The 18,624-nt window shown below is 52.2% G+C and overlaps 1 protein-coding gene across 2 annotated transcripts in view; it reads right to left on the bottom strand.

Annotated features, from left to right (window-relative positions):
* The window catches only part of DNAH2 (dynein axonemal heavy chain 2), an 85,667-nt gene that overhangs the window by 9,538 nt on the left and 57,505 nt on the right, over window positions 1-18,624 (bottom strand). For both annotated transcript variants that reach the window (XM_024748473.1, XM_024748474.1), the window contains 25 exons: window positions 18,127-18,231; window positions 17,194-17,382; window positions 16,909-16,994; window positions 16,650-16,780; window positions 16,343-16,492; window positions 15,826-15,993; window positions 15,419-15,579; window positions 15,004-15,143; window positions 13,448-13,580; window positions 13,197-13,336; window positions 11,686-11,896; window positions 11,359-11,475; window positions 11,048-11,189; window positions 10,201-10,370; window positions 9,948-10,064; window positions 4,774-4,938; window positions 3,952-4,077; window positions 3,665-3,813; window positions 3,525-3,591; window positions 3,206-3,356; window positions 2,805-2,953; window positions 2,486-2,619; window positions 2,185-2,329; window positions 1,904-2,103; window positions 306-432 (listed from right to left, as the gene is read on the bottom strand). In XM_024748473.1, the coding sequence (XP_024604241.1) occupies window positions 306-432; window positions 1,904-2,103; window positions 2,185-2,329; window positions 2,486-2,619; window positions 2,805-2,953; window positions 3,206-3,356; window positions 3,525-3,591; window positions 3,665-3,813; window positions 3,952-4,077; window positions 4,774-4,938; window positions 9,948-10,064; window positions 10,201-10,370; window positions 11,048-11,189; window positions 11,359-11,475; window positions 11,686-11,896; window positions 13,197-13,336; window positions 13,448-13,580; window positions 15,004-15,143; window positions 15,419-15,579; window positions 15,826-15,993; window positions 16,343-16,492; window positions 16,650-16,780; window positions 16,909-16,994; window positions 17,194-17,382; window positions 18,127-18,231 (3,573 nt within the window). The remainder of the gene's footprint in view (window positions 1-305; window positions 433-1,903; window positions 2,104-2,184; window positions 2,330-2,485; window positions 2,620-2,804; window positions 2,954-3,205; window positions 3,357-3,524; window positions 3,592-3,664; window positions 3,814-3,951; window positions 4,078-4,773; window positions 4,939-9,947; window positions 10,065-10,200; window positions 10,371-11,047; window positions 11,190-11,358; window positions 11,476-11,685; window positions 11,897-13,196; window positions 13,337-13,447; window positions 13,581-15,003; window positions 15,144-15,418; window positions 15,580-15,825; window positions 15,994-16,342; window positions 16,493-16,649; window positions 16,781-16,908; window positions 16,995-17,193; window positions 17,383-18,126; window positions 18,232-18,624) is intronic.

The following is an 18,624-nucleotide window of genomic DNA, read 5'->3' as shown; positions in this document are numbered from 1 at the left end:
GTAATGGTGGCCACGAAATTAGGCTGGGGAAGGAGTGGCCTGAGAGGCAGTGAAAGAGTGGCCAGCTCATACCAACCAGCTGGTCGCAGGTAAGGGGCCCAAAGCCCCGCCTGTAACTCGGGCAAGGAGGCACAAGGCAAGTCACCCCCCGCGCCCCCCCCTCAGGAGTTTTTCAGGCGCCTGCTCCTGCCAGGGTTCCTCCGCACTCGCACACTCGCTGGAGCCTCAGGCCTTACCCTCTGGGTGTGGAGTCCATCCCCAGCCTTGTCCGCCCCACCCTCGGATGTGCCCTCCGCTCCACTCACCACGCCCCCGCGCAGAAAGAAGTTGTATTCATCCATGTTGAGTTTGCCGGAAGTCTCCAGGATTTTGGCACACATCTGGAAACTGAACAGTAGCTTGTGGCGCTCGAAAAGCGTGCGGCAGGTGTACCTGGGAGGGACAGGGGATGGGGGGGCGGGAGGTAGGGTACTCAGCATGAATGCTTTCTGAGAGAGGACCAGACCATCACACAGCCCTACACAGAAGGAGGGCCTTACTCAGCTTCGAGTCCAAACCTCTCGTAAACAGCCAAGCATTCGGGGCACTAGAGAGAGGACGTGGTTTTCCCAGAGTTTCCTCAATAACGACTGGACCCCTGCTATGTGCCAGGTACCCTGCCAGGTCCTGAAGACACAAAGATGAACAAGCACGGTCTCTGTGCTGGAGGAAGTCAGGTAGAGTGGGGAGGACAGGCGAGAGGCCATCGGGGCTACCATAGGACGTGATGAGTCCTATACAAGGGTGGCAGCCACCTCCCTGCCTGGAGCGGAGCTGCCCGGAGATACAGCCGAGTTACCGAGTGATTGGCAGAGAGGAAAGGGGAGGACGCCAGGGAGAGCTCAGAGCACAAGCGAAGCAGGCAGTGGGGGCGGGAAAACCATGGCGTGCAGGCCAGTCAGCGGTGCTCAGGCATCCAGCATAAGGAGGGGAAAGGTGAGGCTGGGAGCCAGGTGGTGGCCAAGGCACGGAGGACTTTGTGGCCATTGGACACGAAACCACCACCGAAGAGTGTAAACCGGGAGTGGCATGGCCAGATTTCTGTGTTTGAAAGGCTCACGCTGGCGCCTGCAGGAGGACAGATTAGAGAGGGACAGACTTGGAGGCAGAAGGACCTGTTGGGAGCCCGTTGGGGAATTCAGAAAGAAAGATCACGGCGGCCTCCACTGAAGTGCAGTCACGGCACTGGGGAGACTCGGGTGGGGTGGGGGAACAGTTTGCAGAAAGCATCATGGGCAAAGCCTGGTGACTGATCTGAGGGGTGAGGGACAGCGAAGAGTCAGGAACATCGCCTGGCTTCCGGCTTGGGTGCCTGGGAGGCGGGTGTTGGTGCCGCTCAGGGGTGTGGCCCCGAAGAAAGAGGGAAGCTAACGAGTTTGACGTGAAACAAGCTGAACTTGAAGGGTCTGTGGGAAGTCCAGGCAGAGGGGTCAGGAACCTCGCTACTCAAAGTGCGAGCCACAGACCAAGAGCCGCAGCTTCACCTGGAGCTTGTTAGAAATGCAGGCTCCCAGGCCCCAACCCAGACCTACTGAATCTGAGTCTGCATTTTCACACGACTCCCAGTGCGTCGTGGGCACGGGAACCGTTTGAGAAGTGCTGGTATAGGAGACGGTCCTACACACAAGGCTAACGCTCAAGGGAGACCCGAAGAGAAGATACACTGGAACAGGGACTAGTCAGCCCGTGGATGATGGTTAGACCCCGACCGCGGACGCCACCCAGGGGAAGTGCATGGAGAGAGGAGCAGGGGGACAAGAGCGGTGGCATGGGGCAGCACGAAGGCACAAGTAGCCAGAGGGCTCGGCGTAGAGCCACTGGGCCTCCCGCCGAGCTCGCGCGGCGCGTGGGGAGGCGCGCAGACCTGTAGACGGCGTAGGTGTGGTACTCGTTCAGGTAGTCGATGCGGTCCTCCAGCTTGTTGCTGCGGTGGCTCTTGTCGATGCTGAGGATAAAGAGGCTGATGTAGGCGTCCAGCGAGAACTGGTACATGGGGTCGATGCGGCCCATGTCGTTGAGCACGAAGAACAGCACCGAGGCCCGCTGGGCGCAAGGGCGGTAAGCCTGTGGAGGGGGCGGAGTCAGGGCCGGAGGGGCGGGGGCTCGGGCAAGGAGGGGGCTGGGCCGGAGGGCGCAGGGGCTCACCTCGCGGGCCAGGTCGATGTTGATCTCCGTGGTTTCGCTGGTCTCTAGCTGCTTTGTCACCTCCGTGGCGGTTATCTTGGAGGTCCGCAGCGTGTTCACCAGCTGCACGTCGTCTAGCAGGGAGCCTGTGGCCTCGTTCAGCAGTCTGGAGGGAAGCCAAGAGGCACGTGGATGGAGAGGCTTTAGGGGTACTGGGCTGGGGTCGGGGAGTGGGGAGACCGCCCCCCATCAGCCCCCCGGGGCTGTAGTCCGGCCTGCGAGCAGACAATCGGGCCGCGGGTTGGGGGAGGCAAGGTCTCACCGAAGGATCTCGTCCTCCAGCTCCTCGAGCTGCCTCTTGCCAGCGGCGATATTGACGACCAGTGAGTCCTTCTGCTCTTCCAGCTCCGGCCGCTCCTTCCGGACCACGACGCCCAGCAGCTGGGCCTCCAGGCCCTGGGATCGCCAGGACTCGTGGTGAGAATCCCACCGCGGTGACCTTTACCCGTTTCATCCCTTTACCCCCTCACGCCCCGCATCCGCAGCTGCCCGACACAATCTTAGCCTTTTCTCAATCCTGCCGGACTCTACAGCCCTCCCGGGTTCACCCTAGTTCAGTCTAGGCATCAGCCCCCACCCACCTGTTCTTTGACAGCAAAGTTGACAATGGTGGTCTTGGCTGAGGTCTCTGGGCCGTAGTGGGGGTTGGAGAGCTTGGTGGTGATGTAGAATCGGAAACTGGTATTGTATTCCACCTCCTTATCTCCGATGCGCATCAGCAGGCGGCCACCTGCACCCACAGGAGGGTCAAGGGCAAGGAGCCCACGTGACCAGGTGTGGGCTGACCCGTTGTTCCCCAACTGGAATCCAGTAGCAGCGACTCAGCCTGCCCTAATGTCCCCGGCCCAGGGCTGTCTGAATACAGGGACAGGTAAGTAGAGGACACAGCCAAAGACCCAGCCCTTTCTTCCCCTGGGTCCGACTCGGCTGGGCTCTAGGATTTGTCCTTCAGACCAACCCCACAATACGCCTGGGCCCTCACCAGTTCGAGCTACAGATTTGTTGAGCACAGGGGTGAGTGTGGGGTCCAGATATTCCTGCACGTTCTGGAGCAGTACTGGGTGTCCAAACTGGATGGCCTTTTCTAGGACTCGAAGGTAATCGCTCATCTGCAGATCGATGATCTGTAGGCCCTAGAGAGCAAGGAAGAAGATGCAGGAAGGAAGATGAAGGAAGAAGAAGAGCAAGAAGAAGAACTGCTGCAGGATCCAAGGGGGGTAATGGCCTGAGGGAAGGACCTCAGGAAGACTCAGGCTGGGGAAGAGAATATAAGGGGACAGATCAGTCCCCCAGCCTTATACCTGACTTCCTTCCATGTTCTTGATCCATTTCAGGGCCTGGGCCTGAGGATCAATCATCAGTGCCCACCTGAAGGAGGAAGCGTGAGTCAGAAGACAGGCTCTGCCCTTACTCAGCCCCGTGCTCCCAGCAGCACACTTACCTGTTGCCACGGGTGACAATGATGCCATTCTCAGTGGAGAAGGCATCCGAGGGCAACCCTTGGAGGTTCCAGTCCCGAACTTTGGTAGGATTGGACAGGAATTTATCAAAGGTGAAGTGGGGTGAGCAAGGAACTTGCAGCTCCGAGATCTGGGTGAGAAGAGCCCCAAGCTTCAGCCTGGAGATCTGAGCCCAGCACCCCTGCCCCTTCCCTACATCTCTGTTACTCCCAAAGGCCACAATCTCAGAGCCCATGAGCTCATTCATCACGCCTAAGCCCTGCCTCACCTTCCTGATCCAGATTTGTTTGACGATCTCATCCCGGTAGTTGGTCAGGAAGGGTCCCATGTAGGACAGGAAGGCAGCTGCCAGGAGACAGTCTCCCACCAGGTAGCCCAGATCCCCCTCCAGGCCCTGGAGGACAGCAGGGGAGGTGTAAGGCTGCCTGGGCCCCCAGCCTGGAGACGCCTGGACTGCTCTGAAGGCACTCTCCTCTGGACACTAACCAGATCAGAGAGAGTCTTCGCCACTCCTAGACCCTTGCACCCTGAGAACTCTAACCTACTCTCACAACTTTTGAGTTCCCCATCTTTTTTTCCCTTTTCTTCACATTTGGGCCACACCATGCGGCTTACAGGAATCTCAGTTCCCCAACCAGGGATCGAAGCCGGGCCATGGCAGTGATAGTGCCGAACCCTAACCACTAGGCCACCAGGGAACTCCCTTGAGTTCCCCATCTTTAACAGCAATGTTTATTTCTTACGATAAGGCCTAACCCTCTTGTGAAGCCAGGAGCTCACCGAGGGTAGAGACGAGATGCCCCAGGTCAGTTTCAATCTGGCCAGTGGGCTATGTCAAGGGTCCTCGTGTGTGCTTTCCAGCCCTACCTAAACACAGAAGCAGATCCCCCATGGTACAAAAAGTCTCTCCTTCTACTATTCTCACCAAATGTCAGGAGGTGGAGGGGAAGAACTCCCATGCCCCATTCATGGCTGTCCCTTCACCCAAGTATCCCCATTTCCCCCGCCTGTCCCTCAACCTAAACGGGATGGGAGCTCTTGGCACTGGTGGGCAGGGAAGAAGGACAGCCAGGTGGTGCAATGATCTCACCTTCACGGTCTCCTCCCATCGGGCCTTCTCGCCAGCCAACCCAGACACCAGCATCCCGGCTCGTTCCAGCTTCACCTCCATCTCCTCGGACTTCTTGCGAAGCTCCTCCTTCTGTGCCAGCTTCTCGTCGTACTGTTTCTTCAGCATCTCCAGTTTCCCGGCCACCTGGGAGGAATCAGAGTACAGGGATCAGACACGGGGCTTGAGGCCAGATTGTCCTGGCTTCGGATCACCAGTCTGCCGGGTTGTGGGAAAATGAACCTCGGGGAAAATGATCTCTTTGGGCCTGTTTCCTCACGTGCAAAATAAGATCAACACCTGCCCTACAGGGTTGTTGTGAGGAGAAAAACAAGATCAAATATGTGTGATAAGTTGCGTTTTCTTTCCCATCCCTCCACCACCCTTTCCTTGAGCCTGGAAACTACTTGGTAACGGACTCAAGGCTGAGTAGGAGACAGACCTCTCGTAGCATAGTGATAAAGCACACAGGATGTGTTGGCAAGAGAGGACCAGATAGCACAGAAATAACGGCCACTCCGTGCCAGAGGCCACACCTAAGGTGAGACCTTGAGAGAGGAAGGAGGAGTTAGAATGAACCCAGGAACTGTTGGAGGGAGGAAGAGGGAGTCCATTCAGGAAAAAGGCCCAGGTCCGAGGTCCCACTGAAGATGGGACCTGGGAAGAGCCTTACCTCTTAGAGAAGCCTCCCTCACCTCGACTCATTGCCACCCTGTGGGCTCTGCTGAGGTTGGAATACATCACTCAAATCTTTTTTTTTATTTTTTCTTTTTGGCCGTGCCGTGTGTCTTGTGGTATCTTAGTTCCCGGACCAGGGCCATTGGCAGTGAAAGCACAGAGTCCTACCCACTGGACCGCCAGGGAACTCCTTATCACTCAAATCCGAAGTCAAGAACTGACTGTGTGGTGACTGTTTTGTAATGTTTAGAAATATCGAATCGCCATGTTGTGCACCTGCAACTAGCATAGTGTTGCAGGTGAATTATACTTCAAACAAACAAACATAGAAAAGAAGCCAGGTTTGTGATTACCAAAGGCAAAGATGGGGGTGGGGGAGGGGAACTGGACGAGGCAGTCAAAAGGTACGCACTCCCCGTTATAAACTAAATAAGTATTAGGGACGTAACGAACATGATTAATATAATTACACTACTGTATGTTGTAGATGAAAGTTGTTAAGAGAGCAAATCCTGAGTTCTCATCACAAGGAAAAAGGTTTTCTTCTTTTTCTTGTCTTTGCCTCTGTATGAGATGATGGAGAGTCAGTAAACTTACTGTGATCGTTTCATGATGTATGTAGGTTAAATCAACGTGCTATGCACCTTAAACTTATACGGTGCTGCGTGTCAGTGATAATCTCGGTAAAACTGGAAGGAAAAAAAAAAGAACTCAGGGCTTCCCTGGTGGCGCGGTGGTTGAGAGTCCGCCTGCCGATGCAGGGGACGCGGGTTCGTGCCCCGCTCCGGGAGGATCCCACGTGCCGCGGAGCGGCTGGGCCCGTGAGCCATGGCCGCTGAGCCTGCGCGTCCAGAGCCTGTGCTCCGCAGTGGGAGAGGCCACAACAGTGAGAGGCCCGCGTACCGCAAAAAAATAAATAAATAAATAAAAGAACTGAGTCTTTTCCAGGACCCGCTGTGTGTGCCTGACTGGCGAACAGTAATCGTGTCTGTGAACACACCGTGTCACCTGTCCTCTTCATGAAGAGGAACGGGGGCTGGCCTTACACTAAGTGCCTGCCACACGGTGCGCACACGATAAACATTAGTTCTCTTTCCTGCTGCATCCCCACTGGGAGAGGCAGTCTGCAGCCGTGCGAGGAGTGCTCCGATCACTGCCCCACTTTCCTGAGTGATGGCTGTAAGGATAAATGTGGGCTGCAGCACGACGCCTACTGTGTACTAAGCAAGCAGGACCCGGGCTCAGCTATTGAGGTTGACCTCCAAGAACTTGGGAATGGGAAAGGGAGCTCTCCAAGGAATATTTTTTAAGGCAAAGTGGAGATTCAAAATGTCACCCTTGAGTGACAGGACGGCTTATAGGTCAAGCCTTGGTAGGAATCTGTTGGAAGCCATTAGCATCTAAAGAAAGAAGGTGTCACTCAGTGATCAGCTGGACCACTTGGAGGCTGGGGACCTACAGGGAAATGTAGGTCCCCTTGCACACGCGTGTTGGGTTATCTGGCAGGCTCTACCGCGTGACCCCTGTCATCAGGTTCACGCGACCACCTCCGTGCGCTGAGGCCGTGCTCATCAGCAACACTCTGACTATAATTCGGCTTCCCATGGAGACTGGTCTCTGGGGAGGCAGCCAGCCCACATGACGGATCTATATATATTTCATTATTTATTTTGCGTGTGGTGTTGTCTTCACTGTTTTTTATTTTTCATGTAAGAAATATATGCACAAGGTTAAAAACCTAAATAATATAATAAAAGGGGTTATAATGAAAAGCAACAGTCCTCTAGCCCACTTTTCCTACTCAGTCCCATCCTTCAGTAGCAAATTATTTTTTAACCATTCCTCTTTTTATGTCTTCTGGTAATTACTTCCATATCTCTGACCGCTACTATACACACATATATATATACATACAGTTTTTCAAATTTTTGCAGTTTTAATCTTTTTTTAATTAAAAACGATTATGAAACGTTTCAAAGCTAGAAAAAAGACTAATATAAGCAATACCTATATACCCATCACCTAGATTGAACAGTTGTTAACATTTTGCTATATTTATTCCATCAACTTGTTTTTTGCCAAAGTATCTTAAATTGCAAACTCATGACATCTCAACCGTAAATACCTCATAAGGCATCTCTTTTTTTAAAAAGGACATAATCGTAGCATCATTATCACACCTAACATCATCTTTATCTTTTTTTGAAAATAACTTTTCCCATTTATGTCTTTTTTTTTACACTATTGAAATTTTATTTTATTTTTTTCAAGAAACAGGACTTTATAATAATTTCTTTTGCTGTGTAATACAGTTTTTATATTGTATGATGTTTTCTTCTTTTTTTTAAACATCTTTATTGAGGTATAATTTTGAATAGTGAATATGTTTCACATGAATCAACATTCTGAAGGAACGAAAACGTACAGAGTGAAGGGTCCATCTTCCTCCTACTACAGCCCCCAGCCCCCAAGCCCCAGCCTGAGAGAGAACCACTATTGCCAGTTTCTTTTCTTTTCTTTTTTAAATTTATTTTTGGCTGCGCTGGGTCTTCGTTGCTGAACGAGAGCTTTCTCTAGTTGTGGCGAGCGGGGGCTACTCTGCTTTGCGGTGCGCGGGCTTCTCTTGTTGCAGAGCACGGGCTCTAGGCGTGCGGGTTTAGCACGCGGCTTGTGGGATCTTCCCGGACCAGGGCTCGAACACATGTCCCCTGCATTGGCAGGCGGATTCTTAACCACTGTGCCACCAGGGAAGCCTCTGAGTGAAAGTCTTTAAGCCAACCCTGTGATATTCTGACCTTGGCAGGTGGCTGCAGCTTTTTCCAGGGGTGAGTGGCTATTTCTATAGAGGCAGGATGTTTGAAGGAGGGCAACTTCTAGGAAACTGGACTTGGGCAGAGGAAATACATAGTCTGCAAGGCTGGCCTTAATTAAGAGTATTGCAGTGGGCTTCCCTGGTGGCGCAGTGGTTAAGAATCTGCCTGCCAATGCAGGGGACACAGGTTCGAGCCCTGGTCCAGGAAGATCCCACATGTTGTGGAGCAACTGGGCCCGTGAGCCACGACTACTGAGCCTGTGCTCTGGAGCCTCTGAGCCACAACTACTGAGCCTGCGCTCTAGAGCCCGTGAGCCACAACTACTGAAGCCCGTGCGCCTACAGCCTGTGCTCCACAACAAGAGAAGCCACCACAATGAGAAGCCCGCGCACCGCAATGAAGAGTAGCCCCCGCTCTCCGCAACTAGAGAAAGCCCACGCACAGCAACGAAGACCCAACGCAGCCAAAAATAAATAAATTAAATTAAAAAAAAAAAAGGATAGCATCAACCAAGTTAGAGGGCAAGTGAAAATGAAAAACTTGGAAGCAATGAATCTGTCTTTCCAAAAGGGAAATGGTTAAATAAATGATGGTCTACAAAAAAAAAAAAAAAAAAAAAAAAAAAAAAAAAAAAACAACCAAAGAAAGACTTCCTTGGGGGTCCAGTGGTTAAGACTCCGCGCTTCCACTGCAGGGGGCACAGGTTCAAACCCGGGTCAGGGAACTAAGATCCTGCAAGCTGCGTGGCACGGCCATTTAAAAAAAGAAAAATGATGGTCTAGCTATCTACTGGCATAACATGTGGCGGTAAAAAGAAAGCAAGAACTCTTTATACACTGATACAGAACAATCTTCGATATATAATTCAGTAATATAGGAGGGTGCAGAACAGTGTAAGTAATGTAAGAAAAAAAAAGAAAAGAAATTTTGCCGAGACAATAATTTGTAATATGGGTTGCTTTCAAGGGAGCAGAGCTGGTGGCTAGAGAGTAGAAGGTGGGAGAGAGAATTCTTACTGGATATGCTTTTGTACTTTTTAAATTTCAAACCGTGTGGATGTATTTATATTACCTATCAAATCAATGATAGAAAATTAAATGATAGACTGAAAGCATTTTGAACTCTTGATAATAACATATTCTGCCTGGTTAGGGAGTTACTTGTGCATATATCTTGTAGGAAATCACCTTCTGGATTGTCTAGCCCACTCACAGGAAATACCCCTCTCTACCTCCAGACGACCCCATCCCCTCCCCAGGCTCCAAAGCCCTCACATTCCTCCAGGTCCAAGCAGCAGTGTGACACCTTTGTCCCATCCCCCCGGCAAAGACACATTTGCCACCCGGATTTCATCGGCTACTGTCTCAGGGTCCCTCTCCAAAGGGCCCCCAACGAAGGATGGCAGACATTGCCGGCTCCCCGGTCAGTCTTGGGAGGGGCTCCTTGGGGACAGTGCCCCTGTGCGTTTGTAACCCTCTCAGTCAGCTTAGCTTTCTGAGCCAGAGGCAGACTTGTCTAAACAAGGCACAGACGGGGAGGCAGACAGGACTGTAAGGGAGAGGGGAGTAGAATTTGACAGGGAAAATTAAACAGTCAGGAAGCATCCCTCAGAAATCTGGGAGAGGGACCACCTCGGAAAACGGAAAACGCGGGTGTGAGGCTCACCTCACGCAGCTTCTCCTGGGCCTCGGCCAGGGCTGCTTGCTTCTCCTGAAGCTGGGCCAACGCAGTGTTCATGCGGATCCGCTTGGGCTCCACCACCCGGTACAGCCGCCCGTACAGCTGCGGGGAGACAGCAGGCACCCTCTTACCCGCCACCCACTCACCTGCCCGTGATCTTTCCTTCCCACTTGGGTCTTCCATCCCCCCTCCTCCTGGGCCGGCCTCACTGCTCCCCTCCCCACTGGCCGCCGCTTACCTCCATGGCGCGAACCCACATGCAGAGGGACTTGGCAGCCAGCGACACGCGGCCGATGATGTCAGGCTGGAAGTCCGGCTGGGCGCAGTAGGCCCCGATCTTCTTCAGGACCTTATCTGAGATATTGTCCTTATCAAAGTTGATCAGTGACTTGATGAAGTTCTGTTCCCCTGTGGGATGAAGGTAGGGGGCCTCAGCCAGAGGGCCTGACCCCCCTCCTCATCCAGGCCACATGCTTCCTGGGCTCAGTTCCCAAGGCCAGCATATCTGCCCTCATCCCGAGCTCCTTCCGCTGACCTTGCTCCCTTCTCTAGACCCTCGAAGCTCCCAGGGCCTCCAGGACCTCCGCAGCCTCAACTCCCATCACTTACCTTCAACACTCTCAGCCCGACTGCCCCACACACCACTCTTTCTATATACTCTGCACCTTCTTCTAGGGCAGGGGCCACCAAACTACAGCTTACAGGCTACATCCTACCACCAGAACTCAGAGCAGGAAAACTATCGCAAGAATAAAACAGAAAGACTCTTTATATCCATTTTCTGATTCTTGTGTTTTTGGAGGATGGGCGAGCGGAGACATTCCTGTCCTTGGATTCTGGGATATATTCCTATAGATTTATGAAATTTTTTTTTTTTGCTTAAATTAAGATGAGTCATTTTCTGTAACTTACAACCAAAGAAACTGGACTGACATTTATGCCTTCTCTTCCTTACTAGGCTCTGTGCTTTGAGGGTTGGTACAATGCATCCTTCATCTCTGTCTCTCCGAGTGCCTGACACCCAGCAGACGATTAGGGAATGCTGGGTGGACTCACGTTAATTACCTTCCGGATCCCTGGCTTACCTAGCTGCCTCTTGGCCTCTGCCCAGGTGGGCTCGTTGCCTCGGAGAATCATGACCGCCTGCAACACCATCTCCACTTGGGCAGGGGGCCGTCCATAAGACTTGATCTCTCCTATATCCTTCTTGTTCAAAGACTCCAGGGCCTGGGAAAAGGGATTAACTTGGGGACAAGAGTCAACTCAGGTGGTAAGACAGCTTCCTTTATGGAGATAGGACCCAGCTGAAGTTCCCCTCTTCTCCCCTACTTCCCCAGGGACTTTGAGAACAAAGGCGGCCGGCCCCACCCCCTTCCCGAGCCCTCCCACCCCATACCCGCATGGCCTCTTCCAGGGCTGGCAATGCCTCTTCTAGATCCTTCTGGGCATTGTCAGCCAGTGCCTTGCACTTAACTTCCTCAATCGCAATCTTCTCACTGTTGGCTGTGACAGCCTACGGATGAAAAGAAAACGAGGGTTTTGACTTCACCTTGAGCAAAAGTGGCGGTGACGGTGCTGGCAGTAAGAGAAAGAGAAATCTAGAGAAAACACGAGCAGTGGAACTCCCATTCCCTGCCCTGTAACCAGTGGAGACCGGGAAGCCCCTGCCCGGTGGGCACGGGGAGTAGGGGGCACGAGGGGCAGGGGAAGGGGGCGGGGGCACCTTCTGCTGCTCATCCGCTTCCCGCTTCTGCTGCACGATGATGACCAGGTACTCCTCGCACTGTTTCTGGAACTCAGCCACCTTTTTCTTGGCATCCTCCAGCTCCAAAGACATCACTTCCACCTTTTCCCTAGTTTCATCGATCTTAAACAACCCCGTCCGCAGCTTATTGGCTTGGTCCCGCAGCTCCTGCTGCTTCTCTGCCAGCAAGCTAGGGGACAGAGTAGGATCGGTGCCTCAGGAGCCGGGGCACCCAGAAAGGAGAGGCCCATTTAGTCTCTTCCTTCCCAGAGCGGCTCTGGGCCCTGTCTTCCTGCCCGTTGCCACCGACACCATCCTGGTCAGATTTTTATCATTTCCTGCCTGGATCGTTGCCAACAGCCTCCCAACCGGTCTTCCTGCTTCCAGACTCTCGTGCCTCTGATTTATTCTACACACCGCTGTCAGAATCAGCTTGCTTGCTACTGTTTTCATCACACCACTTCCCTACTTGAGACTCTTCCCCGCTGTGCAGGAGACAGGGGGGCTGCAGTGAACCAGAAAACACAAACTTCTTCTCTCAAGGGGGTGGCCATCTCTGGGCTCCAACCTGTTTTTTTCCATTTGAGAATGAATGTGGGCTCAGTATTGCCACAATTTCTGACGCTTCAAGACAGACTGGAAATCTGGAGTTTTCTAAGGCTCCCCAAGTTTTAAATGTTGGCAACTCACTCAAAAATGAGTTTTAACATTGTACAGCCAAAGAAAAATGTCTATGCAAGATTGTTTTCTGGATTAAGTAATAATATGCATGTAAAGAGCTTAACGCAGTGACTGGGAAATCCTAAACAGGATGTTAGCCTGTGTACCCAGGGAAGGCAAGGACTTTATTTTGTTAACTGGCATATATATTACAAGCATCTAAAAGAGTGCCTGGCACAGAGTAGGTGCTCAAAAATATATTTTAAATGAATGAATTAATATTGGCTATCATTATTATTACAAATGGCTTTTTCTTCACCTTTGAAATACTAAATCCAATAAATGAGTTTTTTTTTACCTTACTCTTATATCCTTCAAAGCAAATTATTGTGTTGTACACATAAAAACTCAGTCAGTACAACTTAATGAATGAATATACAATTCTTGGGAATGGTGGAAAGTCTAGAAGATGTTAAAGGCAGAGAGAAGAGGACCTACATTGTCATATATACCCATAATATAATGTCACAGTTGTATTGTGGTTGGGAAGAGAGACATCATTCTAGAAGATAAGGACAGAGAGGTGTATAAAGTGGTCACAGCCAGAGGGCCCCTGAGATGGCCATGTCCCCTGGAAACCCCATCTCTCTGTTTAACTTCCTGGACAGAATCAAGGTCTCTGGCATCTCTGCCATCCCACCTCAACATCCCAGTCCTCGAGCGGGTCCCCTTGGCCAGCTCCTGGATATTTTCCCTGACTTCATTTCACCAAGCACCCTCGAAAGACACCAAGCTCCCTGGCCCTCTGTGCCCCCTACTCTTCATCATACTTTTTATATCCAGATACAAGTTCCAGGTAGTTGGTGGGTGTGACGTAGTTGTGTCTTCGAAGTTCCAGCAGCATCTTCTGGGAATACTGAGCCACTGACCAGTGCATGGTGACGAAGATCTGGGCCACCTTCCTGTGGATCTGAGGCCAATTCATAGAGGATGTGAGACAGAGCAAGAGTAAAGGCAGACAGAGAACAGAAATGGGCAGGAGGTGCAGGGGGGTGAGGAGAGGTGGGGAGGAGGGCCTCACATTCTCCTGGGTCCCCAGGTCTGCTCCCACCAGATACTTCTCAGCCACCTCCAGCAGGGCCTCGCAGGGCCAGTCTGAGAACCAGTTGATGGTTGTGCAGTTCACCAGGGCTGGGTACTGGCGGATCCAGTTCCTGGCGTGGGTTTCGAGAGGCAGTTAAGCCCAATCGCAGACTCAGCCTCCAGCGAGGGGCTTCATCACAGCCCCACCCACTCCCCAGGAACCTAAAAGCCCCACCCCCGTGCCCCTGTATCTCCTTGTCCAGGTTTTGCTCCCCTCAGAGCTGATTCAGTGCAGGATTTAGAAACAGGTTCTGCGGTCAGAAAGACCCGATTCCACACCAACTAGGTGTGGATCTCGGGGCAAGTGATGTAATCTTTTGAACGTCATTTTCCTTAGCTCTAAAATGGGAATAACAAAACATACTAACTAGAGTTGTTAGGGGATTCAGTGGGGTGACACGTGTAAAATGCTTAGCACAGAGCCTGGTACATGGTAGATATGCCATAAACCAAAAAGATTAAAAGATAAACAAAATGGTAACCCAAACTGCCTCTCTGCACAAGTTCTCTGTCGTCCTATTTTCCAATGCCCTTGAAAATCTAGTCATACCCAGAATGGATCAAATGTGGTGTATACACACGATGGAATATTATTCAGCCTTAAAGAGGCGGGAGATTCTGACACCTGCTACAACATGGATGAACCCTGAGGACGTTATGCTAAGCGAAATAAGTCAGTCACAAAAAGACAAATAATGTATGATTCCACCTCTACGTGGTATCTAGAGTGGTCACTCACAGAGGCAGAAAGTAGAAGGGTGGTTGCCAGGGCCTGGGGGTGGTGGGGGAAATGGGCAGTTGGCCGGTGGGTATAGAGTTACAGCTTTGCACAATGAGAATGTTCCAGAAATCTGTTGCACAACCGTGTGAATATACTTAACACTGCTGAGCTGTACACTTAAAACTGGTTAGAGACTTCCCTTGTGGCATGGTGGGTAAGACTCTGTGCTCCCAATGCAGGGGGCCCAGGTTCACTCCCTGGTCAGGGAACTAGATCCTGCACGCATGCCGTAACTAAGAAGGCTGCATGCCGCAACTAAAGATCCCATGTGCCACAACTGAGACCTGGCAACCAAGATAAATAAATAAACATTTTTTTTTAATTTAAGAACTTCTCTTTAGCAAAAACAAAAAACCCCAAAAAGCTTAAAGAAAGTGAGGAAACAAGCCACAAACCTGAAAAAAATATGGCTAAAACGATTAAATTTTATGTGTGTTTTTAACCACAATTAAAAATTTAAAAACAAAACATAAAAACCACCTCCATCTTCCGGAAAAATAAATAAATCTGATACACCAAAAGGCCCCCATGTAAGCAGCAGGAACTTGCTGAAAGAAACACAGGCTACAGCCGGGAGACGGGGTGTACAGGGCTGGAGAGGCCAGCGCTATTCCTGAGTCTCGCCGGAAGAAGGCACAGAGGCCAGAACCGGGGAGGAGGACCCCGCGATGTGTGGGGGCCTCGAGGGAGAAGAAGGCTGTAACAAGAGTCACCTGAAGGGGTCGCCCACGGGGCTGAGGCAGAGGACGATGTGCAGGTTGTTCCGCACGCGCTCGGTGAAGTAGGCGAAGAGGCTATCCGAGGACTCGGGCACCTGCTCGGCGCGGGCCTGCTCTATGATGTGCGTCTGGATCTGCGTGGAAGCCGCAGTCGGAGGGTTGAGGTTCCAAGGGCAGAACCCAGGGCTGGAGGGAGCAGGGAGCAGCAGGTGCTGGGCTCACAGGGTGTGGGTTTTAAAGCAGCTCGGCCCACTAGCGTCCCGCGGGGGAGGATGGCAGAAGAGGAAGCACCACCTAATGGGGGGCTGGAGGGAGGGGGTGCTCCGGCAGCATCCTCTGGGATTAGGTGAGAAGGGGTTAGCTAGGAAGGCCAAAGAACCAACTGGTAGTGGGTGTGGAAGGATCGCACCTCTTCAAATTCATCCACCTTATAGAGATTGGGGACCTCGCCTGAGCTGAGGATGTTGTTAATGTCCTCTAGGAATGATTCGTCAGCAACCTGGGTGTCCACAAAAAGGAAGGACGTGGCCTTGAGCTCTACCCCAGCCTGGTGATACAGACGCTTGATATCTGGGCCAGAGGAGACAGAAACACTCTTCAGATTCAGCATCCTGTCCCTCCTTCTCCTTCTGAGATTCAGGAGCCCTCCCCCAGCTGGCAACACATACATGACACCGTCCTGTACCCCACCCGGGCCTGGCGCGGCTCCCTACCCGGCTTCCATCCCTCCTCTCACTTGTCATCACAGGAAGTTCAGGCACCTGATCTTTCACTCCCAGCCCCAAACCCTCTTCCATCTCAGAAACCCAGCGTTACCGTCTCGGAATTCCTGCTTTCGATAATGTTTGGTGACCTCAATCTGGAAGGTGATGTACTCGCAGATGGATGAGGCCAAGCGGGCCAGACTCTGGCGTCCGCTGCCCCCAATGCCCACCAAGAGCATGTTGCCCCGAGGCTGTCCAATGACCCGCACAATCCGTGTGACTGGAGGGTAGGGGGTAGGGGGTGGGGTAATGAGTTGGTTGAACCACCTCAGGGGACCTCCAGGCCCTAGGCTGGGGACTGGGACGACTAAAACTGCAGTAGAGGAAGCAGGCAGCGTGGCAAGAGGTTGGTGCCTGAAGCACTGGTAGCAATTCAACTCTCAACCTCCACCATCTCTGTTAAACACCATCAAGGAAAACCCCACCCATGGCCACAAGCGCATCTGGGGTTAGGGAGGAAGGCAACTTCTGAGACTTGATCTGGGAGCGACCTGGGAAGAGATCCCTATTTCCTTGGAATATCCCATAACTGGGATGCTGGAGAAGGGATGGGAGCAGGAGGTGCGCACTGTGTTCAATGGCCTCTCGGAAGAGCACCAGCTGCATTGGCACGACGGCGGGTGACAGGTTGTACTCATTTAGCGCCGTCTCCATGGCTGTCCTCAGGACCGTCAGATCCGTCAGGTCTTCATACACCTTGGGCTCCCGCAGGAAGTCCCCTGGGTCATGGGAAGAGGGGGGCAGATCTCAAATGCCTGGTCCTCCCCAGGCTTCCCCAAAGGGCCCTACGCGTCCATGGGACTTGGTGCCCCGCCTCCCCTTCTAACCCATCTCCTAAGAGTCTCCAGCCTAGAGGGGCCAGAGCTCCCAGCTCACCAAAGATGGGAGAACGTTTGTTGGGACAAAGGTTATGAAATGTGAGGTCAAAGAAGGAGCCGAGTTTGTCACTTATGATGCCCACGAAGGCTTCCATGTCTGCCGCGTCAACTAGTCGGTCAGAGAAGACTCTGTTGGGAGGGAGCTGGGGTGAGATCTGGGAATGAAGAGGAGTGTGGTCTTGGGGAAGGGACAGGCGGGTGGGGGGTGGAGGCTTGGGCTTGGGAAGGCCTGGACCTGGCAGGCACAGCTACCTCACCTGAAACATTCATGGATCCAGAGTCGTGTGATGCTGGACTTGGTATCGTGAAAGTCCTTGCTGGCTCTCAGCATGCCCTGGAACACCTAGGGAAGGGGCGTGGCTAGTGGGATGGAGGGAGGGAAGAGAGTCCCTCCAGAAGTTTTAGAGAAAGCAGCATTCCCGGATGGGGGTGGTTTGGGGTGTGTGGGATGCTACTGAGCTCCAAGGCTTACTTTGAGGAGAGGAGAATGCCTCCGAGGAGGCCGTGCTGGGCCAAAGGGGCAAGGTCTGACAGAGTTTCACCTTGGAGATGTCTCGAAGGTTGAAGAGGTAGTGGATCTTCGCAGGCGTGGGCAGGAAGCGCTGTACCACAGTGTTGTACACATCCAAGGTGGCCTTGGTCACCACATCCCCAGTGGGCTTCACCTCTTCCTCAAAGTCCTGGAGCTTCTGATTGATCATGGTGCCGAATATCCGGATGATCTGCGACTCCTAGAAACAGGCTCTCAGACTCAACATTGCAGGCTCATGACCTCTCACCCAAGGTGGGGACTAGGGTCAGGGGAGAAAAGCACTTGTCTTGGGGGCAGAATTTAAGGGGGGCACAAAAAACCCTCAGAAATCAAGAGAAATAATGCTTTAGTGTAGTATTTAAAAATCAAGATTAATGCAAACTGTCCACGATGAATGAATACGAACATTTTAAATAAAGACGGGATCCGTATTGCTGGTTTTTCCTTTTGCCTCAGGCTCTCATGAGGCTCAGCACGGTACTATACTGATCTTGTACTTATTTAAAATTTTGGCGTCTTGTTCATTGTGAATTTTTGGCATAAATTTTTTTTAACGTTACATGAAAATATTATTTATCTTGACTTCTGAGGGCTTTGGGTGCCCCTGAGTGCCTCCCTCGCCTCACCCTAGCCCTGGGCCGCTCCCAGCTCTCTGCTTTGGAGGCTCTACCTTCCTTGTCTGTTTGGTCCCCACTCTCTGACCACTGGGACTGTTAGGCTTCACATGCCAGAGCCAGGCTACACTTTCACCCTGCAGCTCTCCTAGCTCAGCAGAAGCAAGGCTCCTGCAGAGAGCCGTCTCCCCTCCACGTATCATAGCTCCCTGAGTGCAACTCAGCCCTGGGGGTCCTTGGGCCCCTCTGTGATCTGCCCCGTCGTTCTCTGAGCCACAGATGGCTTTGCCTTCTATAGTCCCCTCCCCCAGCCCTCAGGATGCCCTCACCGTAGGGAAGGTCATGTTGATGATGTTGAAGCGACTCTGCAGCCTTGGGGAGATGACGGTCCGTCCACCCCCAGAAGGGCCCATGGCAGCCATCAAGAACATGTCCTAGAGAGCAAAGACCAGATGGGGTGGGGGGTGGAGACAGGTGAGAGGACGGGAAGAGAGGGAGCATGGAAATAGGGAGCATGTGAGAGGAGCCATGAGGAAGAGAGGAGATGGAGGGACAAACAGGAAGAGGGAAGACAGGGACAAGAAAGAGCAGGAAGAAACACGGAGTAGTAGGGGCAGGGAAAGGTGAGGGGAAGGAAAGGATTTGGGACATTTTTACAGAATTACTAAAATAATGTATTTGTTCTTATTTCATCATTATAATCCATGTTCCCAAATTGGAAAATAGAGGAGAGTCAAAAAAACAACATTTGGGCTTCCCTGGTGGCGCAGTGGTTGAGAGTCCGCCTGCCGATGCAGGGGACACGGGTTCGTGCCCCCAGTCCGGGA

Source organism: Neophocaena asiaeorientalis, unplaced genomic scaffold (genome assembly GCF_003031525.2).
Source record: "Neophocaena asiaeorientalis asiaeorientalis breed wild unplaced genomic scaffold, Neophocaena_asiaeorientalis_V1.1 scaffold543, whole genome shotgun sequence".
NCBI lineage: Eukaryota > Metazoa > Chordata > Mammalia > Artiodactyla > Phocoenidae > Neophocaena > Neophocaena asiaeorientalis.
This window is presented reverse-complemented; position numbering and strand designations above follow the sequence as displayed.